The 27,540-nt window shown below is 39.8% G+C and overlaps 1 protein-coding gene across 3 annotated transcripts; it reads right to left on the reverse strand.

Moving 5' to 3' along the window:
* Positions 1–10: 10 nt before the first annotated feature.
* inavaa (innate immunity activator a) lies at positions 11–27,340 on the reverse strand. Of its 3 annotated transcripts, none has more exons than XM_061987207.2 (10): positions 26,996–27,340; positions 14,382–14,465; positions 10,086–10,219; positions 9,890–10,012; positions 9,580–9,814; positions 9,448–9,501; positions 9,083–9,269; positions 3,850–3,999; positions 3,133–3,775; positions 11–851 (listed from the first exon to the last, which is right to left on the reverse strand). In XM_061987207.2, the coding sequence occupies exons 2-10, from the start codon at positions 14,443–14,445 to the stop codon at positions 759–761; spliced, it is 1,683 nt and encodes a 560-aa protein (XP_061843191.1). In that variant the 5' UTR covers positions 14,446–14,465; positions 26,996–27,340; the 3' UTR covers positions 11–758. The 3 variants fall into 3 exon arrangements, with proteins under 3 accessions (XP_061843191.1, XP_061843200.1, XP_061843182.1); XM_061987216.2 differs by having other exon boundaries at positions 12–851; positions 3,850–3,996; positions 14,382–14,468; XM_061987198.2 differs by having other exon boundaries at positions 13–851; positions 14,382–14,468; positions 26,996–27,339.
* Positions 27,341–27,540: the final 200 nt, after the last annotated feature.

Here is a 27,540-nt window from a genome sequence, read left to right on the forward strand (position 1 = left end):
CGAAGTCCCCTTTATTTGGAGTAGCATCAAAGTTTGGTACCGGTACCAAATATATAGGTATCAGGACAACCCTAATCTGGGAGGTTTTTTGTGGCATAGTATTAAACCTTTTGATGTAAAAAAAAAAGCTTTGGTTTTAAGTTCTCAATTGAATAAAAAGCCCACAATGCAATGTTAATTTGCACATTCTTTACTATAAATATAGAAAACAATACAATCACCTGGTTAGTTGGTAACATTCTGCAGTGGAAACAGTCATCAAGACACTCTTAAAGGCATCAAGGAAGAGTAATTCATGATTCATTCATGAATTGTTCAAATCTGAACTAAATAAAAGAAAAAGCAACACATTTAGTAGTCTTTATGTTTAGAGCAATACTCTTTAAATAGTGGATAATTATTAAAATTATATTAGGAATGGAGAAGCAATCTTTTGTGCAAAATGTGTGTTTTCCATCAAACGATGTGACACATCCTTCTAATTGCATCGATTCACCTCACATTTTTTTTTTTTAATAAAAAAAGAGTCTACTCAGAATAAAAACATTTTAAATAAATAATATTGGCATGTTGCCTTACGTTAAGTTTTAAATTATATGATAAAAAAGGTGAGGTATCTACCGTACTGTAGGTCCGCATTGTCTGCATCAACGTATCATTCTCATAGAGAGTCCAAGGACTTGAATAAATACAGCCTAAATGATAGACAATATAGAAAGTGGTAGCATAGATCTAATAAACACACTATGGAGTCACGGCTACACCTGGCTCACAATTTCTGCATCCTCTGCCACAAACCACTGGACTGGGGTTCCATCTGCAGCTCTCTGGAGGACCAGATTACCAGAACCCTGCAAGAACACAACAGAAGACGTTGATCGAGTGCAATTTACATTAAAAGTCATGCATTAATGCCCATTTTCTTAAATAGCAGCAACAAGCATTTATGAGAGGCGAGGTGGTAACTGGAGATGGTCTTCTAATATGTCGCAAAGCATTTCTAAATTAAATTAGAAGGGCATTATGTAAACACAAATGCATTACTGTATCATAGAAATATAGAAATGCATTTTCTACATATCAAAAACACCTCACCTCTAATAAATTCTTGCTACTTTCTAGTAAGTTAAAGTTAAAGTTAAAGTACCAATGATTGTCACACACACACTAGGTGTGGCGAAATTATTCTCTGTATTTGACCCATTACCCTTGATCACCCCCTGGGAGGTGAGGGGAGCAGTGGGCAGCAGCGGTGGCCACGCCCGGGAATCATTTTTGGTGATTTAACCCCCAATTCCAACTCTTAATGCTGAGTGCCAAGCAGGGAGGTAATGGGTCCCATTTTTATAGTCTTTGGTATGACTGGGCCGGGGTTTGAACTCACAACCTATCGATCTCAGGGTAGTACTAGATATCGTCATTAAGTTGCAAAATATATGTTACATTTTAAGATGAACAATATTTAATATATTTTTTTTTTTTTCCATTTTGTTTTCATTGTTAACCCTCTAAGGACATTCGATTTCAATTATATTGAAGCTCAAACAGGACGTAAAAGTCCTTAGTTTTCAAAATTATGGGTTTAAATAAATGTTTTTCTATTTTGGCGTCAACATATTTTGGATTCATATTTATTTCTTCAGTCCTAAACAAAATGTATCTTTTAAATTTGGAGATTCCCGAAGACCTTTTGATCAGATATTGTCACAGGTTTATGCATAATTATACTACCGTAATTGAAAATTGTGACATTAATTGTTTAAAAGGCCTTTTCACAAGTTAAAAAAAATGTGTAAATTAATATTACGTGTTTGATATATTTTGTTCAGAGCTGAAGTTTACTGAGCAGGAAAAGGTAGAAAAAAATGTGTTATTAAAAAATATTTTTATGCCAAAATAAAACTATTAAACATTTTCTTTAGTCCTTAATTTAAAAAAGTAAGGACTAAATCAAATAAAAAAACAACCCTCAGAGGGTTCTGTGTGTGTGTGTGTGATTTGTGATAAAACAATAAAAAAAATTCATTTAATTTTCAAGATGATGTACCGCTACTAAATACAAATGTTAATTGTTTTACTGTAACAATTCTTATTCAGTACTTGATTTAAAAAAATAATGGACTAAATGAAAATGGTCAAAACAACAAAAATTGTAATTGATTTCATTTGGCATAAACATATTTTAGATGCATGTTTATGTTTTACTTTTGTTTTTTTTTCCTTCCGCCCTAAACAAATCACTGCTTGTGTCCTGGACATATACATTTTAATATTTGAACTTGAAAAAAAAACCCTCTCAAGAAACATCATGCATAATGGAGTACCGGTAATACAACAAATGATGGCCAAGAATACAGTAGAGAGGTACTGAAAGGACAAACAAAAAGTCAGCTTTTGTCCCCCGAGGGTTAAGAGTCACTATTTATGTGAAAATACATGGTTCAATATTAATAGTATTATTGATATTATGTAATTAAATATGTTTTATATAAACATCACTTATTCAAAATAATACAATGATGTAATAACAAAACATGCAAACATACAAAATGTGTTACAGAAGAGTGTGGGGCTGCCCATTGAGGCAGTGGTGCTGCTGTGGTGGCATGATACCATTTCCATGATCACTAGTGGTAATGGTGTGGCTATGTATGTGTGTAGTGTGCATATGTATGTATATATCTATAATTTATGTATATACAAGTTCATTAAGTTTGTACTTAGAGTGAACAGGTAGTTCTAGCTCAGAGTAATTTATGATTTAAAGAAAAGGGGTGGGATTAAATAAGTGTAAATTTCTTCTCACTCCTTTTCAAATATGTAAAAAAAAAAAAGAAAGTCCAATGCTCATTTGTTTTCGTTTTTTATTCTCCATTGTTTTCATTTTGTTATAATAGCTGTTAAGGCTATAGCACTGTATTGGATCAGGCTTGCTCTTGTTTTTATGCATATTTGAAATAAAAATATATCAATCAATCAATACAATCAGAATAAATGGTACTGTACACTAGAAAACCATGAACTAGGTATTTATATAGATTTTTTTAAATACCTTTTTTTCCACTAATAAATAATGATTAATAAATGATTTGAGGGAATCCAGTTTATCGATGATATAATCAGTGTACTAACCTGATGGAATGGCGGCATGTGTGGTGAAGTGGGGCTCTTGACCCCCAGAGGGCTCTGCTGCTCCACCAAGTCGGGGTTGTGACTGCGTTGGTGCCAGGACTTGAGCTCCTCTGACACCACCTCCCTGGGCATGGCACGGATGGCGTGGTTGGGGTACTCCTTCAGCGAGGGTGTTCGCGCCACCCTGGTGTAAGGAGGCGGCAGCTTGGGTGTTGACGCCTGCTCCTGCCAACGTCTTTGCTGTGGGATGCTGCGCGTGACAGGCGGGGAGGACACAAAGCGCTTGCCCAGGTCTTGAGGCGAAAGCGGGGTACGAGGCCCGAGCTGAGGCTGGTTGCTGTTGTTCTTGGGTGAGTCGCACGGCAGCACTTTTTTGGGCGCTCCAAAGTGGAAGCCGTATGGCGGAGGGCAAAGCTTGGGGATCTCAGTGGGTCCCTCCCTGCCTGGCGAGCTCAGGTAGGACGAAGACGAGTGCTCGGAGCTGCTGTCCTCAGAACTGGACTGGTACGGCCGCATGGGAGAGGACTCCGGAGACAGCACGATAAAGTCAGCTGCGCAGCGTCGCTGGGGCAGACGGCTTCGCCCTTTGAGGTTCTCCAGTCCCAGGCGCTCCTTGTCCGTAGCAGGCTTACTTTTGGGGAGCCTGGGAAGACGCACTCGCATAAATAATTTTGCACATTATTTATATATAGCGCATATTTTGTGTGATTAGTGCACCTGAAGGATTGAGAGTACTGACGGCGCACGTGCAGCTCTGGGGTGGAGGGGGCGCTGGTGGAGTGCTGGTGACGAAGGGCTGAGTTCTTGATAAACTGAGAGAGAGGAATTCTGTTGGTGTCTGCCGAGACCCGAGTTCCTGCTGGACTACTGGAAACAAAATGACATAAGACAAGGACGTATACAACATATGGACAAACGCTTGGAAACACCTTGTCACGAACCCTTGTGTGTGTTCCTCATGTGATAATAATTTAAAAAAACTCTCACTGTTTTGATTGCAACAGTGTTAAAATAGGATATAAACAAAGTACAAACCCGTTTCCATATGAGTTGGGAAATTGTTTTAGATGTAAATATAAACGGAATACAATGATTTGCAAATCCTTTTCAACCCATATTCAATTGAATGCACTACAAAGACAAGATATTTGATGTTCAAACTCATAAACTTTATTTTTTTTGTTGCAAATAATTAACTTAGAATTTCATGGCTGCAACACGTGCCAAAGTAGTTGGGAAAGGGCATGTTCACCACTGTGTTACATGGCCTTTCCTTTTAACAACACTCAGTAAACGTTTGGGAACTGAGGAGACACATTTTTGAAGCTTCTCAGGTGGAATTCTTTCCCATTCTTGCTTGATGTACAGCTTAAGTTGTTCAACAGTCCGGGGGTCTCCGTTGTGGTATTTTAGGCTTCATAATGCGCCACACATTTTCAATGGGAGACAGGTCTGAACTACAGGCAGGCCAGTCTAGGACCCGCACTCTTTTACTATGAAGCCACGTTGATGTAACACGTGGCTTGGCATTGTCTTGCTGAAATAAGCAGGGGCGTCCATGGTAACGTTGCTTGGATGGCAGCATATGTTGCTCCAAAACCTGTATGTACCTTTAAGCATTAATGGCGCCTTCACAGATGTGTAAGTTACCCATGTCTTGGGCACTAATACACCCCCATACCATCACAGATGCTGGCTTTTCAACTTTGCGCCTATAACAATCCGGATGGTTCTTTTCCTCTTTGGTCCGGAGGATATGACGTCCACAGTTTCCAAAAACAATTTGAAATGTGGACTCGTCAGACCACAGAACACTTTTTCACTTTGTATCAGTCCATCTTAGATGAGCTCAGCCCCAGCAAAGCCGACGGCGTTTCTGGGTGTTGTTGATAAACTGTTTTCGCCTTGCATAGGAGAGTTTTAACTTGCACTTACAGATGTAGCGACCAACTGTAGTTACTGACAGTGGGTTTCTGAAGTGTTCCCATGTGGTGATATCCTTTACACACTGATGTCGCTTATTGATGCAGTACAGCCTGAGGGATCGAAGGTCACGGGCTTAGCTGCTTACGTGCAGTGATTTCTCCAGATTCTCTGAAGCCTTTGATGATATTACGGACCGTAGATGGTGAAATCCCTAAATTCCTTGCAATAGCTGGTTGAGAAAGGTTTTTCTTAAACTGTTCAACAATTTGCTCACGCATTTGTTGACAAAGTGGTGACCCTCGCCCCATCCTTGTTTGTGAATGACTGAGCATTTCATGGAATCTACTTTTATACCCAATCATGGCACCCACCTGTTCCCAATTTGCCTGTTCACCTGTGGGATGTTCCAAATAAGTGTTTGATGAGCATTCCTCAACTTTATCAGTATTTATTGCCACCTTTCCCAACTTCTTTGTCACGTGTTGCTGGCATCAAATTCTAAAGTTAATGATTTGCAAAAAAAAAATACGTTTATCAGTTTGAACATCAAATATGTTGTCTTTGTAGCATATTCAACTGATTATGTGTTGACAATGATTTGCAAATCATTGTATTCCGTTTATATTTACATCTAACACAATTTCCCAACTCATATGGAAACAGGGTTTGTATACAAACTTTCTCTTAAAGGGGACACATTACAAAAAAACTACTTTTCCTACCTATTGGTACTGGTTTTTGTGTATTTGGGATCAGCACAAGCGGTAGAAAATGTCCCGTAAATTTGGAGGCATGACGGAGATATTTATGAAACAATTACCCCGCCTTCCGCCCGATTGTAGCTGAGATAGGCTCCAGCGCCCCCCGCGACCCCAAAGGGAATAAGCGGTAGAAAATGGATGGATGGATCTTGCCTTCCTTCGTACTTCCTCCAAACGAGCCATTCGGATTGTTGTGCCCCATTTATTTTGTTTTTGCCATTGGTGACGTCAGCGGATATTATGATAGGAATAAAATACATGCACATCTGTCATCTGCTGTTGCCATGCGTGTACTTCTAATTTATATCCGTCTTGATACGAAAGCACAAAAAATTATACAACGGCGCATCTTGAAGAGGCGGTCAGAAAGCCGCTTGAAGATGATCTGTAAAACATAATCTATCCAAAAGTTTGACCAAAAACACACCTTTACACTTTATATGTTATGTAGACCACAGGAAGAAAAAAAATCACAATATGAACCCTTTAAGATTTATTTTGGTCCCATTCACTCCTATTAAACTGCTATTTTAACAGACTGTAATGCTGGTATATTACTATGCTTTTTTTTCCATGAAAACCAAATTAATCTCATTCTTGCCAATTGAAAAACTAGAAAATATTGTTTTGGTGTAATTGCATCTCTTGCTGAGCATAATTCTCACAGCTTTGACAAGTGTAAATGAGTTAAAGTGTCAATAAATCACTGAAATGCAATGAAAGGGATCTAGATAGCATTTCAAAGTGTTTATAAACTTCTGACTGGTAAATATATATTCATAACACATTTTTACAGTATAAAAATTATATTTAATATAATTAGGGATAGGTACCTTTCCCATTTGAACAGATACAGTACCAATTCCCAGTATTTGGTACTCGATACCTGTACTCAACAGTACCAATATTCAATACTTTTGTGTGTGTTACTAAATGTTAATTCCTTAATGACAACATATATTTTTATGCAACGTTTAAAAATGAGCTAAATTATGATACCTGTGCTTTCCATTTGTAATATCTTGCTTTCTGTTTCTCATTTGCAAGTATTATATAGCAGACTTTACATGCAGATTAGATGGCATTAGTATAGACTACGGAGGGTTGTGGTCAGGAAATAGTCTTTGCCATTAAATTAGATTTGCCTTGTCTCTTGTTGCGCCCTACAAAGTGTTTATACTGTAAGTACTGTACTTAATACGCACCAGCTGTTTGATTGTAAAGTGCATATTACGGTAGTTGTAGTTTTTATGGCCAAATTTGGATATGTTGAAATCGCCATGTAGAATAGCTAATGCTAACCAGTATCACGTATATGCAAATCCAATGTAAATTAGCATCGAGCGTGCGCATTTTGGAAACATTCCAGTGTTTTCTATCAGGCATACTTGCGTACACAATTGTAACATTACCTAGAGGCAGTTTGGCTGAGTCTGCTCTGAGTGATTGTTTCCTCGCCAAGTGTTTGAGTCCGCAACCGAACGTGACGTTGAGAGCAACACAAATAGCGAACTATAGCACCGTTTGATTTTACATGAATCGATAGTACAGACAGAATTTGGTCGGTGCCTATAAAATTACCACATTTGGTGCCCATCTCTGATAATAAACAATTAATAATAAAAACAGTTCTACAATTACATATTGATACTTAAAGGCGCTGTTAGCGACATGCTCAAAGTTACATTTTTCAAAAACGTAACAAGAACACCCCCAGCTCACTGAGATTATTATTTGTGGTTTAACAGAACAGATGCCATTAATAAATGTCTATATCCATCCATTTTGTACCGCTTGTCCCTTACGTCAGTGGTCCCCAACCACCGGGCCGTGGCCCGGTACCGGTCCGTGGATCGATTGGTACCAGGCCGCCCAAGAAATTAAAAATATATATATTTATATATATATTTTTTTTAATAAAAAAATAATTAAAAAAAATAAAAATATATATATATATAAAGGGCAGCACGGTGGAAGAGGGGTTAGTGCATCTGCCTCACAATACGAAGGTCCTGAGTAGTCTTGGGTTCAATCCCGGGCTCGGGATCTTTCTGTGTGGAGTTTGCATGTCCTCCCCGTGACTGCGTGGGTTCCCTCCGGGTACTCCGGCTTCCTCCCACTTCCAAAGACATGCACCTGGGGATAGGTTGATTGGCAACACTAAATTGGCCCTAATGTGTGAATGTGAGTGTGAATGTTGTCTGTCTATCTGTGTTGGCCTTGCGATGAGGTGGCGACTTGTCCAGGGTGTACCCCGCCTTCCGCCCGATTGTAGCTGAGATAGGCTCCAGCGCCCCCCGCGACCCCAAAAGGGAATAAGCGGTAGAAAATGGATGGATGGATGGATATATATATATATATATATATATATATATATATATATATATATATATATATATATATATTATTATTATTATTTTTTTTTTTTTTAATTAAATCAACATAAAAAACACAAGATACACTTACAATTAGTGCACCAACCCAAAAAACCTCCCTCCCCCATTTACACTCATTCACACTCATTCGCACAAAGGGGTTGTTTCTTTCTGTTATTAATATTTCTGGTTCCTACATTATATATCAATATAGATCAATACAGTCTGCAGGGATACAGTCCGTAAGCACACACGATTGTATTTCTTTATGACAAAAAAAATAAAAAAATAAATACATATACCATAATCCCCGCCTCCCCTGCCCCCCCGGTCCGTGGGACAAATTTTCAAGCGTTGATCGGTCCGCAGCTACAAAAATGTTGGGGACCACTGCCTTACGTGGTCGCTATATTTGTCGTGAAATTGTAGCTTTGATCGGCTTTTATCTTTTCCACAGTCCTGCCACCCACAGTAAAGATCTTCACGTACAAAAGGATTAAAAACTGGATGCAATGGCAACGGTCAAAGGAGATGATATTCATTGAATTAAAGAAAGAAATCATCAAAACTTTGACCAAGTGTGTAGTCGACTTAATGAAGCCGTTTTAGTGTATCACGGCGAGTCTGCACCGTACAGAAGCAGAGTGAGTCTAATGTCGGCCTAGAATGTTAAAATAATATTGAAACAGCAGACATTTAAACATGTAAATATGGAGAAGTATAATTAATATTATATGGTATTATTCATCCATCCATTTCCTATACTGCACTACACTACAGTAGCAAATCATGAAATAAGTGTTTCCATCTTTTTTTCACAAATATGATACGGTCAAATAATATATAGAAATTCAAATAAACATAAAAAAAAAACATATATTATGTCACCTGGAGCTGCTGCTGCCGATAGACAGAGGTTTAAGATTTTTCTGGTAAGGCTGGTCCAGACTGGACTCCTTCCAAGGAGAGTTCTGAATGGGAGAGCGTTCATATTCCACAATGGATGACTGCAGGTTCTTAGAAGGTGGGTCTGTAATGGACACTGGAGTGGAGATGGGCCCGAGGGAGTCCACGTCTACAAAAGCACAAAATCAAATGAGTCTGTGTGATGCCCTCTTTATTTAGTTTTACAAAACGGTCTATTTACCGTTATACTTTTTGTGCATATTGCCTCACGGCCCATTATTATTGTATCTGTAAGGGCGTTTGAAGACAATAATGTGCATGTAAGACCAAACAAAGTCTCCTCTCACCATCATCCAGGGCCACCACGTCAGAGAGGGAGCTGTCATCGGACATATTCAAGTCTGTTGCACACAAACACACAAATAAATGACCCTGTGCAGTACATGCTTTGGTCTGAGGGGGGCAGCAGTGTTACTCACCATTCCTTTTACATGTTGAGTTGCTGACGCATGGAGAGCTGCACTCGCTCTTGATCCTGTGCTGGAACACAGCCTCCTGCAGATCCTTCACTTTCTTTTCCTCCCTCTTGCACTGCTGCACCCGACTTTTTTTCTGGGGCTTGCTGAGGTTGCCCTCCAGGGAGAGTCTTCGGGCCGCCTCGTAAATCTGCCGCTGAAGAGCCAGCTCGGTTTCCAGCCCTTGTAGTTCGGAATCCTTCATCGGAGACGCCGAAACTTTTAGCGGGTGATACATTTTTTCTTATTTGCTTGTCCAAATTGTGTACTGTACCTCGTTTTCCAAATAGATCAGACCTTCGTCCAGCTTGAAGGAAGCTCCGATCCTCCTTCTGACCTGAGGTGGCTTCTCATCAGGCATGAGAGGATAGTCTGAGGGCAGTTGACCAGTCAGCTCCTGTGGAAGAAACACTGCTCAGCGCATTTTGACACAGAACATACACGCTTGTAACCATTGATGGGTTACTCACAGCTTCTCTGATGCACAGCTTCCTCAGCTCTAGCAGGCAGAGCTCCAGACGCTCCTCCAGAGACTGGTGCTTCAGTTTGAGAGCTCTGGTGTGCGTGGTCAGGTCCTTGACAGGAGATGTGGGGCTGTCTGAACCTGTTGGATGGATGGACATCTTACTATCTAGGCCAGTAAATGTCAGACATTTAAGTGTAAACAAAGGTTAACCACCATTAATACGAATAGATGCCATACTCAGTCTTAACTGATAGGGATGATATTTTAATTGATGAATCCAATGTTAAGAATTGTTCATTGTCTTGAAGCAACTGAGTGCACTACTTGGCTGCAACCAGCAGAGGTCACTGTTCGAGTTTGTGGTCCAGAGCAGTTGATTCTCAGCTGGTATAGGTTAAGAACCAAAAGTGGGTAGCTGATCTCCATCCATCCATTTTCTACCGCTTATTCCCTTTGGGGTCGCGGGGGGCGCTGGAGCCTATCTCAGCTACAATCGGGCGGAAGGCGGGGTACACCCTGGACAAGTCGCCACCTCATCGCAGGGCCAACACAGATAGACAGACAACATTCACACTCACATTCACACACTAGGGCCAATTTAGTGTTGCCAATCAACCTATCCCCAGGTGCATGTCTTTGGAGGTGGGAGGAAGCCGGAGTACCCGTAGGGAACCCACGCAGTCACGGGGAGAACATGCAAACTCCACACAGATTGAACCCAAGACTACTCAGCTGATCTATTTTGTGTAAAATATGCTGGTCCAAAATAACGTTAATGTTATCGTATGATTTTTCGTGCACTCCGAGAGATTGGTGCTCGTGCTTCAGACGGGGAACAGAGATTCCTTTGTCCTATGTGTGTCAATATATTTGCATGGTCTTTCAGAAATAGAAAATATTGTGCATATCGTCTATTCAGCAACATCCTTTTATAATGTTAAGGCTGCATGCTGGGTAAGTTAAGGGGCTGATTAAAACACAATCAATTGCTGCGTTTTGGTGTCTGCTGGCTTTATTTTTTTTTTAATAGCGTTCACTTTTTCATTTAGAATATATAATATTAATATATCTCCTATATTTAAAAAAACTTCTTGAAGTACGCATTTTTTTTGTATCTTGAGCACAGTAAGTGCAGCCTGTCTCCCATGAGCGCATCTGCAGCACACCCAAAAAAGTGGGTTTCATTGTGGATGCACTGGACTGCTTCTAAAATGCCCATAAAAAGTGGAACATGTCTTTTGCAGGTACAAGCATGATAACATGAATGTGCAGTAAATGATCCAGTGTCTCCATGGTGAAAGCTGTGTAGTAAACACAAAAACCTCATTTAAAATAAGGCAGGCTGTTCCAGTTATCAATAGCACATGCCATGATAGTGGATTCCTTCGCAACACGCTCACTAATAGTACACGCTATTTCATGGGTTGCACACGCTGTTTAGCGTGTGGGAGGGACCAGTGTATCAATTCCCTGGAATCGCTTGCCATTTATTCAAACGGTTCTCTTACCGATTCTTCCGTGTGGGTATGACCTCATTACACAACATGCGTAGTGACTTCAGATCACAAAATGCCGGATTTCGGGCGCAACAAACGCAACAGCGCTACTTGTAATAATTCTAAGGCTGCCAGTTCATCAAGAGGAGGACATACGAGCAATATGCTGAAACATTTGAACACACAGCATGCAAAAATTATAATGAAAGTCGCGTTTTGAACCGCTCTGATCTCATCCCAACCTTGAGACCTCCGATTTCGGGAGGTGCATGTGTGTGTGTGTGTGTGTGTGTGGTGGTTGGGGGCGTGGTTAAGAGGGGAGGAGTATATTTACAGCTAGAATTCACCAAGTCAAGTATTTCATATATATATATATATATATATATATATATATATATATATACATATATATATATACAAATATAAGAAATACTTGACTTTCAGTGAATTCTAGCTATATATATATATATATATATATATATATATATATATATATATATATATATATATATATATATATATATTTATTTATTTTATTATATATATGTATATATAAGATAAATACTTGCATTTCAGATTTCAGTGTTCATTTATTTACACATACATAACACTCATCTACTCATTGTTGAGTTAAGGGTTGAATTGTCCATCCTTGTTCTATTCTCTGTCACTATTTTTCTAACCATGCTGAACACCCTCTCTGATGATGCATTCTGCTTCGTCTCCTTGTTGTGTGCGCAGTTGTGCACTGCACTCTCTAAAAGCCGTAGATGTTATTGTCACATATGCATGTACAGTAGATGGCAGTATTGTCCTGTTTAAGAGTGTCACAACATTGCCGTTTACGGCAGACGAACTGCTTTACGGTAGACGAAAATGTGACTGCTGTTGTTGTGTGTTGTTACCGCGCTGGGAGGACGTTAATGAAACTGCCTAACAATAAACCCACATAAGAAACCAAGAACTCGCCCTCCATCATTCTACAGTTATAACGTGATTGGGCAGGCATGCTGTTTATATTGTGGGAAAGCGGACGTGAAAACAGGCTGTCACACTCAGGTCCGCATGAATTTCGGGAGATTTTCGGGAGAAAATGTGTCCCGGGAGGTTTTCGGGAGAGGCGCTGAATTTCGGGAGTCTCCCGGAAAATCCGGGAGGGTTGGCAAGTATGAGTAATGCTGACACGTCACCTGAATACAACAGGTACTAACTAACGCCTCCTATCATGTTAGCGTTAGTATTTGTTAAATTTAAATGAATGCCTTCTCATTTAGATGAGAATGACGAGAGACAGATTCTGACTGGCTCCGAGGCAAGCAGCCCCAGTCAATGTCTCCGCTAGACGAATGTCACACAGCAGCGACTAAGTTCGTGGTCTAAAGTTTGCGTTTTCAGTTGGTGAATGTTCAATTGTAGTGAGGGAAAAGTTGCATGTTTTCCTGCAACCACATTTTGTCCCAGTCATTATATTATACAGGTGAAACTCATACAATTAAAATATGGTGTACAAGTCCATTTAAGTCAGCAATTAACTTCAAATGTGAAACTAACCTGTGGTATAAAGTGAGATATGTCAAGCATTTATTTGTTATCATTTTGATCATCACGGCGTACCGTTTTTGTAACCTTACATTTTCGGAGATTTTCAATTCAAAGTTTTCATAAACTGAAAGCCATGATCATCAAAATGATAACCAATTAAGAATTTACATATCTCACGTTGCATGTACCGTATTTTTCGGAGTATAAGTCGCACCGGAGTATAAGTCGCACCTGCCGAAAATGCATAATAAAGAAGGAAAAAAAACATATACAAGTCGCACTGGAGTATAAGTCGCATTTTTTGGGGAAATGTATTTGATAAAAGCCAACACCAAGAATAGACATTTGAAAGGCAATTTAAAATAAATAAAGAATAGTGAACAACAGGCTGAATAAGTGTACGTTATATGAGGCATAAATAACCAACTGAGAACGTGCCTGGTATGTTAACGTAACATATTATGGTAAGAGGCATTCAAATAACTTTAACATATAGAACATGCTATACGTTTACCAAACAATCTGTCACTCCTAATCGCTAAATCCCATGAAATCTTATACGTCCAGTCTCTTACGTGAATGAGCTAAATAATATTATTTGATATTTTACGGTAATGTGTTAATAATTTCACACATAAGTTGCTCCTGAGTATAAGTCGCACCCCCGGCCAAACTATGAAAAAAACTGCGACTTATAGTCCGAAAAATACAGTAATAAGTTATCACATGTTACTAAATGTTACATTCTTGTGTATTTTGCACATAATTAAATTCTACAGAAGAATATTAATTTATTATTTTTATTTCCCAAAAATGTATTACTTTTCTTCTATGTTACGCATGTGTCTCTTGAGACCTCATTGTAGGTTTTGTAAGGTCATGTTACCTCCAAACTAAACAAAACTGATGATAATCTACCCTTTTTTCTCTAAATAAGAATCGATAAGAGAACCGTTAAGGAACCGAATCGTTAAGCGGAATCGGAATGGGAAAAATTATAAATTCCCATCCCAAGCGTGTGGTATTTGGATCTTAGTAAATCAGGTCCTTGATATTTTTTTAAACAAAATAGGCCTAAGAAGACTGCAACTTTTGCCGCAACTTTCTGAAAAAGCAGCCGCGAATTCAGGCATTGTAGGCCGCAGCAATCACAAAAAGAAATAGAAAAATCCTGGAGAGCCTTGCATGGAAAAAGGAGTCGAGAAAAGTTTCTGATGACAAACAAGTGTGCGTATTGTTGTGATTAGCATGAGCAATCTTACCAGAGTGCAGGATAATCCCGCTGTCAGTGTCACTGATCTCTTCTTTGCTCTCGATGGCCGTCATCTTGTCTTGTATGGAAATATCTGCTGGAATGAGATAATTGGAAGATTAATAAGTGCTGCTGCTGCTGCTGCTGCTGCTGTGTTGTTTTTCTCCCACCCCATGTGGCTTCGTTCATGCCGCCCTGCTGCTCTCCTTAACAAAAGTGAGTGGAGAGTGTCTTTTCACACACTTATTCCCCCCCCTCCGCCTCCTTCTTCTTTATTCCATCACAAAAGAGGCAGACCCCCACGGGTGACTCGGCACATGTGCAGGGGTTACTACGAATGGCGGTGCCATGGCGACGGAGCGCGGCCCGGGCCAAGGGAGCGTGTCGCCATGCGCGGTGTCACAGGGGTGTTTAAAGACCCCGAAAAAGAAAGCAGATGGTGGCAAGAATGACACCGCCCTCCCCCCTACCCCTCATGGACTGCACCTGTTCTCCCAATGCGCCCCTCCCTCAGCCTCCCTTTCAACCGGTGTCCACACAACCCTCTGGGGGTTTTGAAGTGGAAGAATGTCTCAATGCGGGGCTTGTCCACGCAGCATCACATCACAAGGTCCCTGCTGACTCCTGCGACACCTTGCACTTACAAACCCCGTTTCCATATGAGTTGGGAAATTGTGTTAGATGTAAATATAAATGGAATACAATGATTTGCAAATCATTTTCAACCCATATTCAGTTGAATATGCTACAAAGACAACATATTTGATGTTCAAACTGATAAACTTTTTTTTTTTGTTGCAAATAATCATTAACTTTAGAATTTGATGCCAGCAACACGTGACAAAGAAGTTGGGAAAGGTGGCAATAAATACTGATAAAGTTGAGGAATGCTCATCAAACACTTATTTGGAACATCCCACAGGTGAACAGGCAAATTGGGAACAGGTGGGTGCCATGATTGGGTATAAAAGTAGATTCCATGAAATGCTCAGTCATTCACAAACAAGGATGGGGCGAGGGTCACCACTTTGTCAACAAATGCGTGAGCAAATTGTTGAACAGTTTGAGAAAAACCTTTCTCAACTAGCTATTGCAAGGAATTTAGGGATTTCACCATCTACGGTCTGTAATATCATCAAAGTGTTCAGAGAATCTGGAGAAATCACTGCACGTAAGCAGCTAAGCCCGTGACCTTCGATCCCTCAGGCTGTACTGCATCAACAAGCGACATCAGTGTGTAAAGGATATCACCACATGGGCTCAGGAACACTTCAGAAACCCACTGTCAGTAACTACAGTTGGTCGCTACATCTGTAAGTGCAAGTTAAACTCTCCTATGCAAGGCAAAAACTGTTTATCAACAACACCCAGAAACGCCGTCAGCTTCGCTGGACCTGAGCTCATCTAAGATGGACTGATACAAAGTGGAAAAGTGTTCTGTGGTCTGATGAGTCCACATTTCAAATTGTTTTTGGAAACGTCGTGTCCACCGGACCAAAGAGGAAAAGAACCATCCGGATTGTTATAGGCGCAAAGTTGAAAAGCCAGCATCTGTGATGGTATGGGGGTGTATTAGTGCCCAAGACATGGGTAACTTACACATCTGTGAAGGCGCCATTATTGCTGAAAGGTACATACAGGTTTTGGAGCAACATATGTTGCCATCCAAGCAACGTTACCATGGACGCCCCTGCTTATTTCAGCAAGACAATGCCAAGCCACGTGTTACATCAACGTGGCTTCATAGTAAAAGAGTGCGGGTACTAGACTGGCCTGCCTGTAGTCCAGACCTGTCTCCCATTGAAAATGTGTGGCGCATTATGAAGCCTAAAATACCACAACGGAGACCCCCGGACTGTTGAACAACTTAAGCTGTACATCAAGCAAGAATGGGAAAGAATTCCACCTGAGAAGCTTAAAAAATGTGTCTCCTCAGTTCCCAAACGTTTACTGAGTATTGTTAAAAGGAAAAGCCATGTAACACAGTGGTGAACATGCCCTTTCCCAACTACTTTGGCACGTGTTGCAGCCATGAAATTCTAAGTTAATTATTATTTGCAAAAAAAAAATAAAGTTTATGAGTTTGAACATCAAATATCTTGTCTTTGTAGTGCATTCAATTGAATATGGGTTGAAAAGGATTTGCAAATCATTGTATTCCGTTTATATTTACATCTAACACAATTGCCCAACTCATATGGAAACGGGGTTTGTACTTTGTTTATATCCTATTTTAACACTGTTGCAATCAAAACAGTGAGAGTTTTTTATTTTATTATTATCACATGAGGAACACACACAAGGTGTTTCCAAGCGTTTGTCCATATGTTGTATACGTGTTGTATACTTGCAGGCAAGCACAATTTGTGTTTAGGGGCCCGCTCGCCCTTTCTTTTGTGGCTTTACTACAAATAACCGATAAACAAAACACAACGTGGACAACACATTGAGGGCCCTCTGACGACATAACGGCAGCTTTTATTCCCCGCTCTCTTTTAGGTCAATCCATTTATTCTGCTTCTCACATGCTTGCAAAGCCTGCAGATCACAAGGCATGGCATTAGAAGAACCAACATAATTAGAGGATGTCTCTTGTGATAACAAAACAGGAAGTAAACATTTGGGACATGAAAACAGGAATATGCTTCCTCCAGTGGGCGTGCAGATGAGTATCGGGCCTTTTCTCCCCTGGGGATCAGGAAGGATGAGATAGGATATTAATGTGAATCCTATACAACCTGAGCCATTCAGCACAGCAACTCATGTGGACACAGTAGCAGCCGGTGGCACAATGAGGCACAGGCAGCCCGAGTCAGTAAAACAACACTGCAACAAAAGGCCTGGCATCCACCGAGAGGCTTCCATATCCTGCTGAGGGCGTCATATCTGCTGACAACTCAGCTTGTTTGAGGCAGCGGGCAGACGTCACTATCCGAAATCCAGAAATCTAATGTGGGACTTACCCACTTGCAAACCATGTTTGATGTTGGGGAGAGGCAGCAACTACAGCGTCGCCAAAATGTTTGCTGCTTGTTGGAAAGAATTCTCCTTTCCTTCCTTGATAGAAACCCTACATTTTTGGAACTCTTTTCATCGCCGCTTCTGCCGCCTCTCCCTGTCCTTTCCACGCAAGTCCCAAAAAGCTGATTCCACCAAGTGACGCCTGCAGCGAAGTAAGCCCTAATCGTGACTACTAAAACCTAATCGTGACTACGCAAACAGTGTGATGCCAGAGCATATTTAACTGCAAACAAAAAAGGAAGTAAAAATAAAAAAGTAAAATGCCCCCTCATCCTTTCTTTGAATTATCCATCCATCCATTTTCTACCGCTTATTCCCTTCGGGGTCGCGGGGGGCGCTGGAGCCTATCTCAGCTACAATCGGGCGGAAGGCGGGGTACACCCTGGACAAGTCGCCACCTCATCGCAGGGCCAACACAGATAGACAGACAACATTCACACACTAGGGCCAATTTAGTGTTGCCAATCAACCTATCCCCAGGTGCATGTCTTTGGAGGTGGGAGGAAGCCGGAGTACCCGGAGGGAACCCACGCAGTCACGGGGAGAACATGCAAACTCCACACAGAAAGATCCCGAGCCCGGGATTGAATTATCCATCCATCCATCCATTTTCTACCGCTTATTCCCTTTCGGGTCGCGGGGGGCGCTGGAGCCTATCTCAGCTACAATCGGGCGGAAGGCGGGGTACACCCTGGACAAGTCGCCACCTCATTGCAGGGCCAACACAGATAGACAGACAACATTCACACTCACATTCACACACTAGGGCCAATTTAGTGTTGCCAATCAACCTATCCCCAGGTGCATGTCTTTGGAAGTGGGAGGAAGCCGGAGTACCCGGAGGGAACCCACGCAGTCACGGGGAGAACATGCAAACTCCACACAGAAAGATCCCGAGCCCGGGATTGAATTAGTTCATGAAAATATGTTACAGTTAGAGATGTCCGATAATATCGGGCTGCCGATATTATCGTCCGATAAATGCTGTAAAAAGTAATATCGGAAATTATCGGTATCAGTTTCAAAATGATCGGCATCGGTTTCAAAAAGTAAAATTTCTGACTTTTTAAAACGCTGCTGTGTACACGGACGTAGGGAGAAGTACAGAGCGCCAATAAACCTTAAAGGCACTGCCTTTGCGTGCCGGGCTAGTGACATAATATCTACGGCTTTTCACACACACACAAGTGAATGCCAAGCATACTTGGTCAACAGCCATACAGGTCACACTGAGGGTGGCCGTATAAACAACTTTAACACCGTTACAAATATGCGCCACACTGTGAACCCACACCAAACAAGAATGACAAGCACATTTCGGGAGAACATCCGCACCGTAACACAACATAAACACAACAGAACAAATACCCAGAACCCCTTGCAGCACTAACTCTTCTGGGACGCTACAATATACACCCCCCCGCTACCCCCTATCCCCCCCCCCCACCACCACCTCAATCCCACCTCTCCAACCCCCCCCACCTCAACCTCCTCATGCTCTCTCAGGGAGAGCATGACCCAAATTCCAAGCTGCTGTTTTGAGGGATGTTAAAAAAAAAAGAATGCACTTTGTGACTTCAATAATTAATATGGCAGTGCCATGTTGGCACTTTTTTCCATAACTTGAGTTTATTTATTTTGGAAAACATTGTTACATTGTTTAATGCATCCAGCGGGGCATCACAACAAAATTAGGCATAATAATGTGTTAATTCCACGACTGTATATATCGGTATCGGTTGATATCGGAATCGGTAATTAAGAGTTGGACAATATCGGAATATCGTATATCGGCAAAAAAGCCATTATCGGACATCTCTAGTTACAGTCGTCCCTCGTTTATTGCTGTTGGATGTGTTCCGGACATTACCGCAATAAATGAATTCCCGCAAAGTAGGATTTTTAAATTACAAATCAAATATTTGCCTAGCTAGAGCATAAAAAAACGGTTTACTACCTGTTTTTAAAACAATTGTTTAAAACGTTTGACACAAAGTTAACAGAAATACAATACAATAGGGACCCAAGCACCCACGGACAATGCCGAGCACCCACGTGGGATTGATGGCAACTTTCAAGCTTTAAAGTAGTTTTTGAAAAATCAATCTTGTTTTTGTTAATTTTGTGGCGAGTGTTGTCCGTATTACAAAATAATAAAGCCACAAATCACATGGGACATTAACTTCGCTGAACGTCTTCTTTTTTTTTTTTAATATGTGGGCTATACCGAGGATGTCGTTGTGGCTTGTGCAGCCCTTTGAGACACTTGTGATTTAGGGCTATATAAATAAACATTGATTGATTGATAATACACACACACCGAGCACCCACTGGCAGGAATGTAGGTCGGCGCCTATAAATACAGTTAATTTCCCCCACCCAATAAATAAATAAATATCAGTCAAATAAATACAGGCAAATATGGATATAAAGCCACAGACAACTGCATTTCCGAATGTCCTCAACATGGTGCAGCAAAACACAAAAGCAAACAAAAGGCTCATCAATTATCCACAATTCAACCACTGGAGATCAGTCTTCTTTACATATTTTAAGAAAGCACAGCATACTTCTTGACATTTTACAGAACCGTTCAATATCAGCCTAATTTTCTCCAATTTAAGGAAATAAAGAATATCCCTGATCTAGTGGGTGTTGTGGGGAGGCGCTGCAGCCTTCCAGTTAAGCACAATAAGTCTTCTCGCTAACAAAGTAGTGAATGCCAACAGATTATTTTGGGATTTACTGAGAGAAAATGATACCCCGAATAGTCCTGTTTACTACCTTTTAAATAAATGTTTTTAACATAATGAGAGCCCTCACCTTTACACTGCTTTAATCCAATATAGCTAATGCTGCCTAAGGCTGAGCCAATCAGTGGCCACGATACTGAACAGCGCACTCTATTTGGTTTTGTCTCCTCTAGGGGCCAATACTACTGTAGTGTTGATAATTTTTGTTTATTTAGCCATTTTTATGTCAAAAATGCTGACCCAAATTTTTTTGAATATGGTTTGAAAAAACAATCTGCGATGTTGGGAAGCTGCAATATTTGGAGCGCGATGTGGTGAGGGACAACTGCACATTATAAGCCTTATGCTATGAATCCGCAACAAAACTATCCATCCATTTTCTACCGCTTGTCCCTTTCGGGGTCGCGGGGGGCGCTGGAGGCTATCTCAGCTGCATTCGGGTAGAAGGCGTGGTACACCATGGACAAGTCGCCACCTCATCACAAATTTAACTGAACAAAACCACACTTTGTGGATGTTAGCGATGGGCATAAAAAAACTAAGAGTGCAATGAAGTGCAAAAAAAGCTTTGATTTATAAACTGTTGCTTCATTTTGTTGGTTAATTAGTGTGACTGATAAAAAAATAATCAAATCCAGACCAGTGCCCAGAACTTTAAATACGCAAACAAAGTTTCTGAAAAGAAGGGAGGTCATGGCAGGCAGAAAACCATTTTTATTTCTACTATTTCCCCTAAAATATGCATTGAGGCTATATGGTAGAATACAAAACAAACAAAAAATGGATTCATTTTCCTTTTAACTGAAGTCTTTGTTATTTTTTCAGAAGTTGCTGCGCCTCCCCTAAAATCTTCTGGTCGCTCTAAGAGGAAGTTTTGCACTTGAAAAATAAAGCTGGATTCATTGATTCGACTCAAAAAAAGTGTATGGTTTCATAATGAATCCCATAGCTCAGTGACTCTCAAACTTTTTTCACCAAGTACCTCCTCAAAATGCACTTGGCTCTCCACATACCACCATAAAGACCAACATTCAAATACAGTTCCATAGTAGGCCTAAGTAGTCATAAAAAACAAGACAAAAAATCCGTACTAAATGCGCAAATAAATAATTCAAACAGGCTGTGCATAGCTGCAATTCTTGTGTGTTGATTAGCTGGAAGGCTGGGAAAGGGTGGACGTAAGCGGAGAATGTGGACAACAATTGGTTCCCACGCGTGTTGAGTGGTAGAAATGACAGTAGTCGAATTGTAACAACTTTCATTGAAGGCTGATAGACCTTGATAACGGCTCGAGTCTCATCTTTACAATATTCAGTTACCGGTAACTGATTCTTTGACGTACCACTAGATGGAGCCTCTGCACCGTTTGAGAATCACTGCCATAGATTAGTGGTCCTCAAACTTTCTTCACCAAGTACCACCTCAGAAAATACTTGGCCACCATCATGACCAACATTAAACTACCGTACCATAGTAGGCCTAGGTATTCGTTAAAAACAAGGCAAAGGTTTTATTTATCAACTGTATTTAACATTACACACAGTTTGAACAGTAACAATGTGTTTGAATTAGGGATGTCCGATAATGGCTTTTTGCCGATATCCGATATTGTACAACACTTTAATTACCGATATCAACCGATACCGATATCAACCGATATATACAGTCGTGGAATTAACACATTATTATGCCTAATTTGGACAACCATGTATGGTGAAGATAAGGTTTTTTTTTTTAAATTAATAAAATAAAATAAGATAAATACATTAAAAACATTTTCTTGAATAAAAAAGAAAGTAAAACAATATAAAACAGTTACATAGAAACTAGTAATTAATGAAAATTAGTAAAATTAACTGTTAAAGGTTAGTACTATTAGTGGACCAGCAGCACGCACAATCCTGTGTGCTTACGGACTGTATCCCTTGCAGACTGTATTGATATACAGGTAAAAGCCAGTAAATTAGAATATTTTGAAAAACTTGATTTATTTCAGTAATTGCATTCAAAAGGTGTAACTAGTACATTATATTTATTCATTGCACACAGACTGATGCATTCAAATGTTTATTTCATTTAATTTTGATGATTTGAAGTGGCAACAAATGAAAATCCAAAATTCCGTGTGTCACAAAATTAGAATATTACTTAAGGCTAATACAAAAAAGGGATTTTTAGAAATGTTGGCCAACTGAAAAGTATGAAAATGAAAAATATGAGCATGTACAATACTCAATACTTGGTTGGAGCTCCTTTTGCCTCAATTACTGCATTAATGCGGCGTGGCATGGAGTCGATGAGTTTCTGGCACTGCTCAGGTGTTATGAGAGCCCAGGTTGCTCTGATAGTGGCCTTCAACTCTTCTGCGTTTTTGGGTCTGGCATTCTGCATCTTCCTTTTCACAATACCCCACAGATTTTCTATGGGGCTAAGGTCAGGGGAGTTGGCGGGCCAATTTAGAACAGAAATACCATGGTCCGTAAACCAGGCACGGGTAGATTTTGCGCTGTGTGCAGGCGCCAAGTCCTGTTGGAACTTGAAATCTCCATCTCCATAGAGCAGGTCAGCAGCAGGAAGCATGAAGTGCTCTAAAACTTGCTGGTAGACGGCTGCGTTGACCCTGGATCTCAGGAAACAGAGTGGACCGACACCAGCAGATGACATGGCACCCCAAACCATCACTGATGGTGGAAACTTTACACTAGACTTCAGGCAACGTGGATCCTGTGCCTCTCCTGTCTTCCTCCAGACTCTGGGACCTCGATTTCCAAAGGAAATGCAAAATGTGCATGGTTGGGTGATGGTTTGGGGTGCCATGTCATCTGCTGGTGTCGGTCCACTCTGTTTCCTGAGATCCAGGGTTAACGCAGCCGTCTACCAGCAAGTTTTAGAGCACTTCATGCTTCCTGCTGCTGACCTGCTCTATGGAGATGGAGATTTCAAGTTCCAACAGGACTTGGCGCCTGCACACAGCGCAAAATCTACCCGTGCCTGGTTTACGGACCATGGTATTTCTGTTCTAAATTGGCCCGCCAACTCCCCTGACCTTAGCCCCATAGAAAATCTGTGGGGTATTGTGAAAAGGAAGATGCAGAATGCCAGACCCAAAAACGCAGAAGAGTTGAAGGCCACTATCAGAGCAACCTGGGCTCTCATAACACCTGAGCAGTGCCAGAAACTCATCGACTCCATGCCACGCCGCATTAACGCAGTAATTGAGGCAAAAGGAGCTCCATCCAAGTATTGAGTATTGTACATGCTCATATTTTTCATTTTCATACTTTTCAGTTGGCCAACATTTCTAAAAATCCCTTTTTTGTATTAGCCTTAAGTAATATTCAAATTTTGTGACACACGGAATTTTGGATTTTCATTTGTTGCCACTTCAAATCATCAAAATTAAATGAAATAAACATTTGAATGCATCAGTCTGTGTGCAATGAATAAATATAATGTACTAGTTACACCTTTTGAATGCAATTACTGAAATAAATCAAGTTTTTCAAAATATTCTAATTTACTGGCTTTTACCTGTATATTGATATATAATGTAGGAACCAGAATATTAATAATAGAAAGAAACATCCCTTTTGTGTGAATGAGTGTAAATGGGGGAGGGAGTTTTTTTGGGTTGGTGCACTAATTGTAAGTGTATCTTGTGTTTTTTATGTTGATTTAATTAAAAAAATAAAAAAATAAAAAAATTTAAAAAACGATACCGATAATAAAAAAACGATACCGATAATTTACGATATTACATTTTAACGCATTTATCGGCCGATAATATGTCCGATGTCCGATAATATCGGCCTGCCGATATTATCGGACATCTCTAGTTTGAATGTAGTACAACTGTACACTGTACTGAAAAAATTACATTACAAAGTTGAATTCAGTGATTTTTTGGCGTACCAGTCGATGGAGCTCGAGTATCACTACCACAGTTTGAGAATCACTGCCATAGATTGATTGTTGTTAGTAATAAAAAGCACATGAGACAAGTAAGAGAAATTAGAGGATATTTTTTCTTGGATGTATGAACCTACCTTAATGATTGATGCCCTACTTTTTTCCCGACTGCTCGGTATCCAACAAACGTGCTGAGAAATGATGATGAGCGTCCCACCCATCCTTGCTGCCCAACCGACCGTGACGCTGTAACATGCACGGAAGTCAGTGTTTATGGCGAGAGATTATGCTCGGGGATTCTCTGTCTCCCAGATTCCCCTATCCCATGAGCCTTGGGAGCTGCGATCCCCTTGGAATGCCGCCACAGCCGTGCTTGTTATACCACTGCGGTCGGCCCTGGAATTACCAAGGGGGACCGGCCTCACCTCACCAAGGAAATAGCGAGGGAGGCCTGGAATCTTGGCTGAAAGCTATAATTAAAATTGTCCACGGAATGCTGATGCGGTGGAAGAAACCAAATGACTTTTCAGCATGCCTTATTCCAAAATTAAGCCGAGCTGCACTATGGGAAGAAAAAAAAAAGTATCAATTTGGGGAAGTTTTTTGTTTCCATGTCCTGGCAGTGGATGGAAGCCACACACATGAAACAATACCAAACACAACAACGCTCACGCCGCTTCTTTCTTTTTGACATTCGGCCTAGTCATGCAAAGGGGCTCGTTTTCCAGCAGAGACAATGCAAGAGGTAGCAACAATAAGCCAAGAGCAGCAAGCCATATGCTGAGCAGACACAGCAGCTCTGTCCGGCCCAGCGTAAACACAAACCACAAGGAGAAGAAGAGATGCTCCATTGTTCTCAGATAGAGGACAGCCTGCGGATCATGACACCTCGTCACTTGGAGTCATCATTTCTCAGCCCTTGGAATGATCAGGGAGTCATCCCTGCAGGATGTAGTCGCACTTTCTTTTTTACCCTAAAAGTGCTGAACGCATGTGGATCAGATTGAATTGGAGTGTCCCTCACCCCCCATAGTGCAGACACACACACACACACACACACACACACACACACACACACACACACACACACACACACACACACACACACACACACACACACACACACACGTGTTGTCTTTAGCGCCACTATATCACCCCGAGTGTGTCAACATGTGAAGTGGGAAGTTTATTCCACTGCAAACATCTCACGTCCTGTTGTTATCCCACTGAATAATACATGTCTCATATTGACACACAAAAAATACTTTTTAGACTCTTTATTGACTAATGAGCACACCATATATTTTATTCTCTGCTGTTTGGATGTAATTGTTTTTTTTAATATAGCAACAAATGCAATGCATTTGTGTTAGACAATCTTTTTTGGGAAACTACATATATATATATATATATATATATACACACACAGACACACACACACACACACACACACACACACACACACACACACACACACACACACACACACACACACACACACACACACATATATATATATATATATATATATATATATATATACATATATATATATATATATACATATATATACATATACATACAGAGGTGGGTAGAGTAGCCAGAAATTGTACTCAAGTAAGAGTACTGTTACTTTAGAGATTTATTACTCAAGTAAAAGTAAGGAGTAGTCACCCAAATATTTACTTGAGTAAAAGTAAAAAGTATGTTGTGAAAAAACTACTCACGTACTGAGTAACTGATGAGTAACCTGTTCGTTTAATGATGACGGCAACAAATAATGCACAAAAACATAAAAATAGCAATGAGCAAATTCCGAGCCAGGAATATCTCTTAAGCAACTAAAACAATAATATATATTAAATAATAATACATTAAAATAAAAAACATTAAGGCAAATTGAGCCACTATAACTTAACAGCACCATAGGCTCAGTAGGCATTCATTGATTGATTGAAACTTGTATTAGTAGATTGCACAGTACAGTACATATTCTGTATAATTGACCACTATATGGTAACACCCCAATAAGTTTTTCAACGTTAACCAATTACTTAATAAATACACACACATATCATATATATATATATATATATATATATATATATATATATATATATATATATATATATATATATATATATATATATATATGTGTGTGTATATATACATACATATATATGTATATATATATAGATGTATATGTGTGTGTGTATATAATATACACACACACACACACACACATATATATATATATATATATATATATATATATATATATATATATATATATAGATAAATATTTATATTTATATGTAGATAAATTCTGAGTATATAATAATTCTTAAGTACAAAGTACATATGTAGACTTAAGGGTTCCAAAACAAAATGTCTTATATTCATTATATTCCCAAAAAATATATATTTTACACTGCTTTCCTGTATTTTTTATAAGAACAAAGAAATTGAAACGCAGCAATTTAGATTTAGATATGTAACTGATGAACAAAAGTAAATAGTCATTAGTCTCTCTAATTATCAATAATCAAGGAGCATTTGAAGTATTTACCTGTATGCATGATTTTGTTTATCCAATTCAAACCACATGAAATTCAGTTTCCTTAGTGTTATAAAAACCAAGCAGTTTTGTGTAAGAAAGCCGTCTCTAAAAATGAGTGAACTCAAATATTGTACATTACCATTACCATGAATTGATTTACGTGGACCCCGACTTAAACAAGTTGAAAAACTTATTGGGGTGTTACCATTTTGTGGTCAACTGTACGGAATATGTACTGAACTGTGCAATCTACTAATAAAAGTCTCAATCAATCAATGCATGAAGTAGCTCCACTTACACAACACTACTTACAATGATGCTGGTGTTCAGCCAACACATTTATCAAGTTTCAACAAGTAAATGTAAACTTAATTTACTTACAGTTTGTGTGTGATCTTCTTCTTTTACACGCTCATGGCTGGCGCATCAGCAGCTTGAGTGTGACTTTCTCCCGTCAAATGTGAGAGTAGAGCGGTTTAGGACATCTGTTCTAGTCGACTCCAACTCACTCCCTCAAGGGGATACAACATCCGTAATTTTATCAAAATATTTTGTTTTACCTGAACCTTCCACGAGGTTTAGTTTAAATTGTATATTTTATGTCTAAAACACAATATTATCCGTAGTATATCGGTTTAAATGGTGGAGGTAATGGATTTAATAGAAGTAATCCCCCCCTGGCTGTGTTTAAATGGTTTGGTCCGACGCTGCTAACAACAGACACGCTTCATCCATTGAACGTGACTCAGCAACACGCTAATTGTTGTTAAAGCCACGCTTTTCTAGCTAGCTTGGAGACAACATGCAGCAACACAGGATGAATACAACTACTTTGTACACAAATAGTGGAAAGAATTGAAGAAGTGTTATTTTATTTTATTTATTAAAATGTACTTAAACCATGAACAAAGTTTAGTTAGTTAGTT

Source organism: Nerophis lumbriciformis, linkage group LG01 (assembly GCF_033978685.3).
Source record: "Nerophis lumbriciformis linkage group LG01, RoL_Nlum_v2.1, whole genome shotgun sequence".
NCBI lineage: Eukaryota > Metazoa > Chordata > Actinopteri > Syngnathiformes > Syngnathidae > Nerophis > Nerophis lumbriciformis.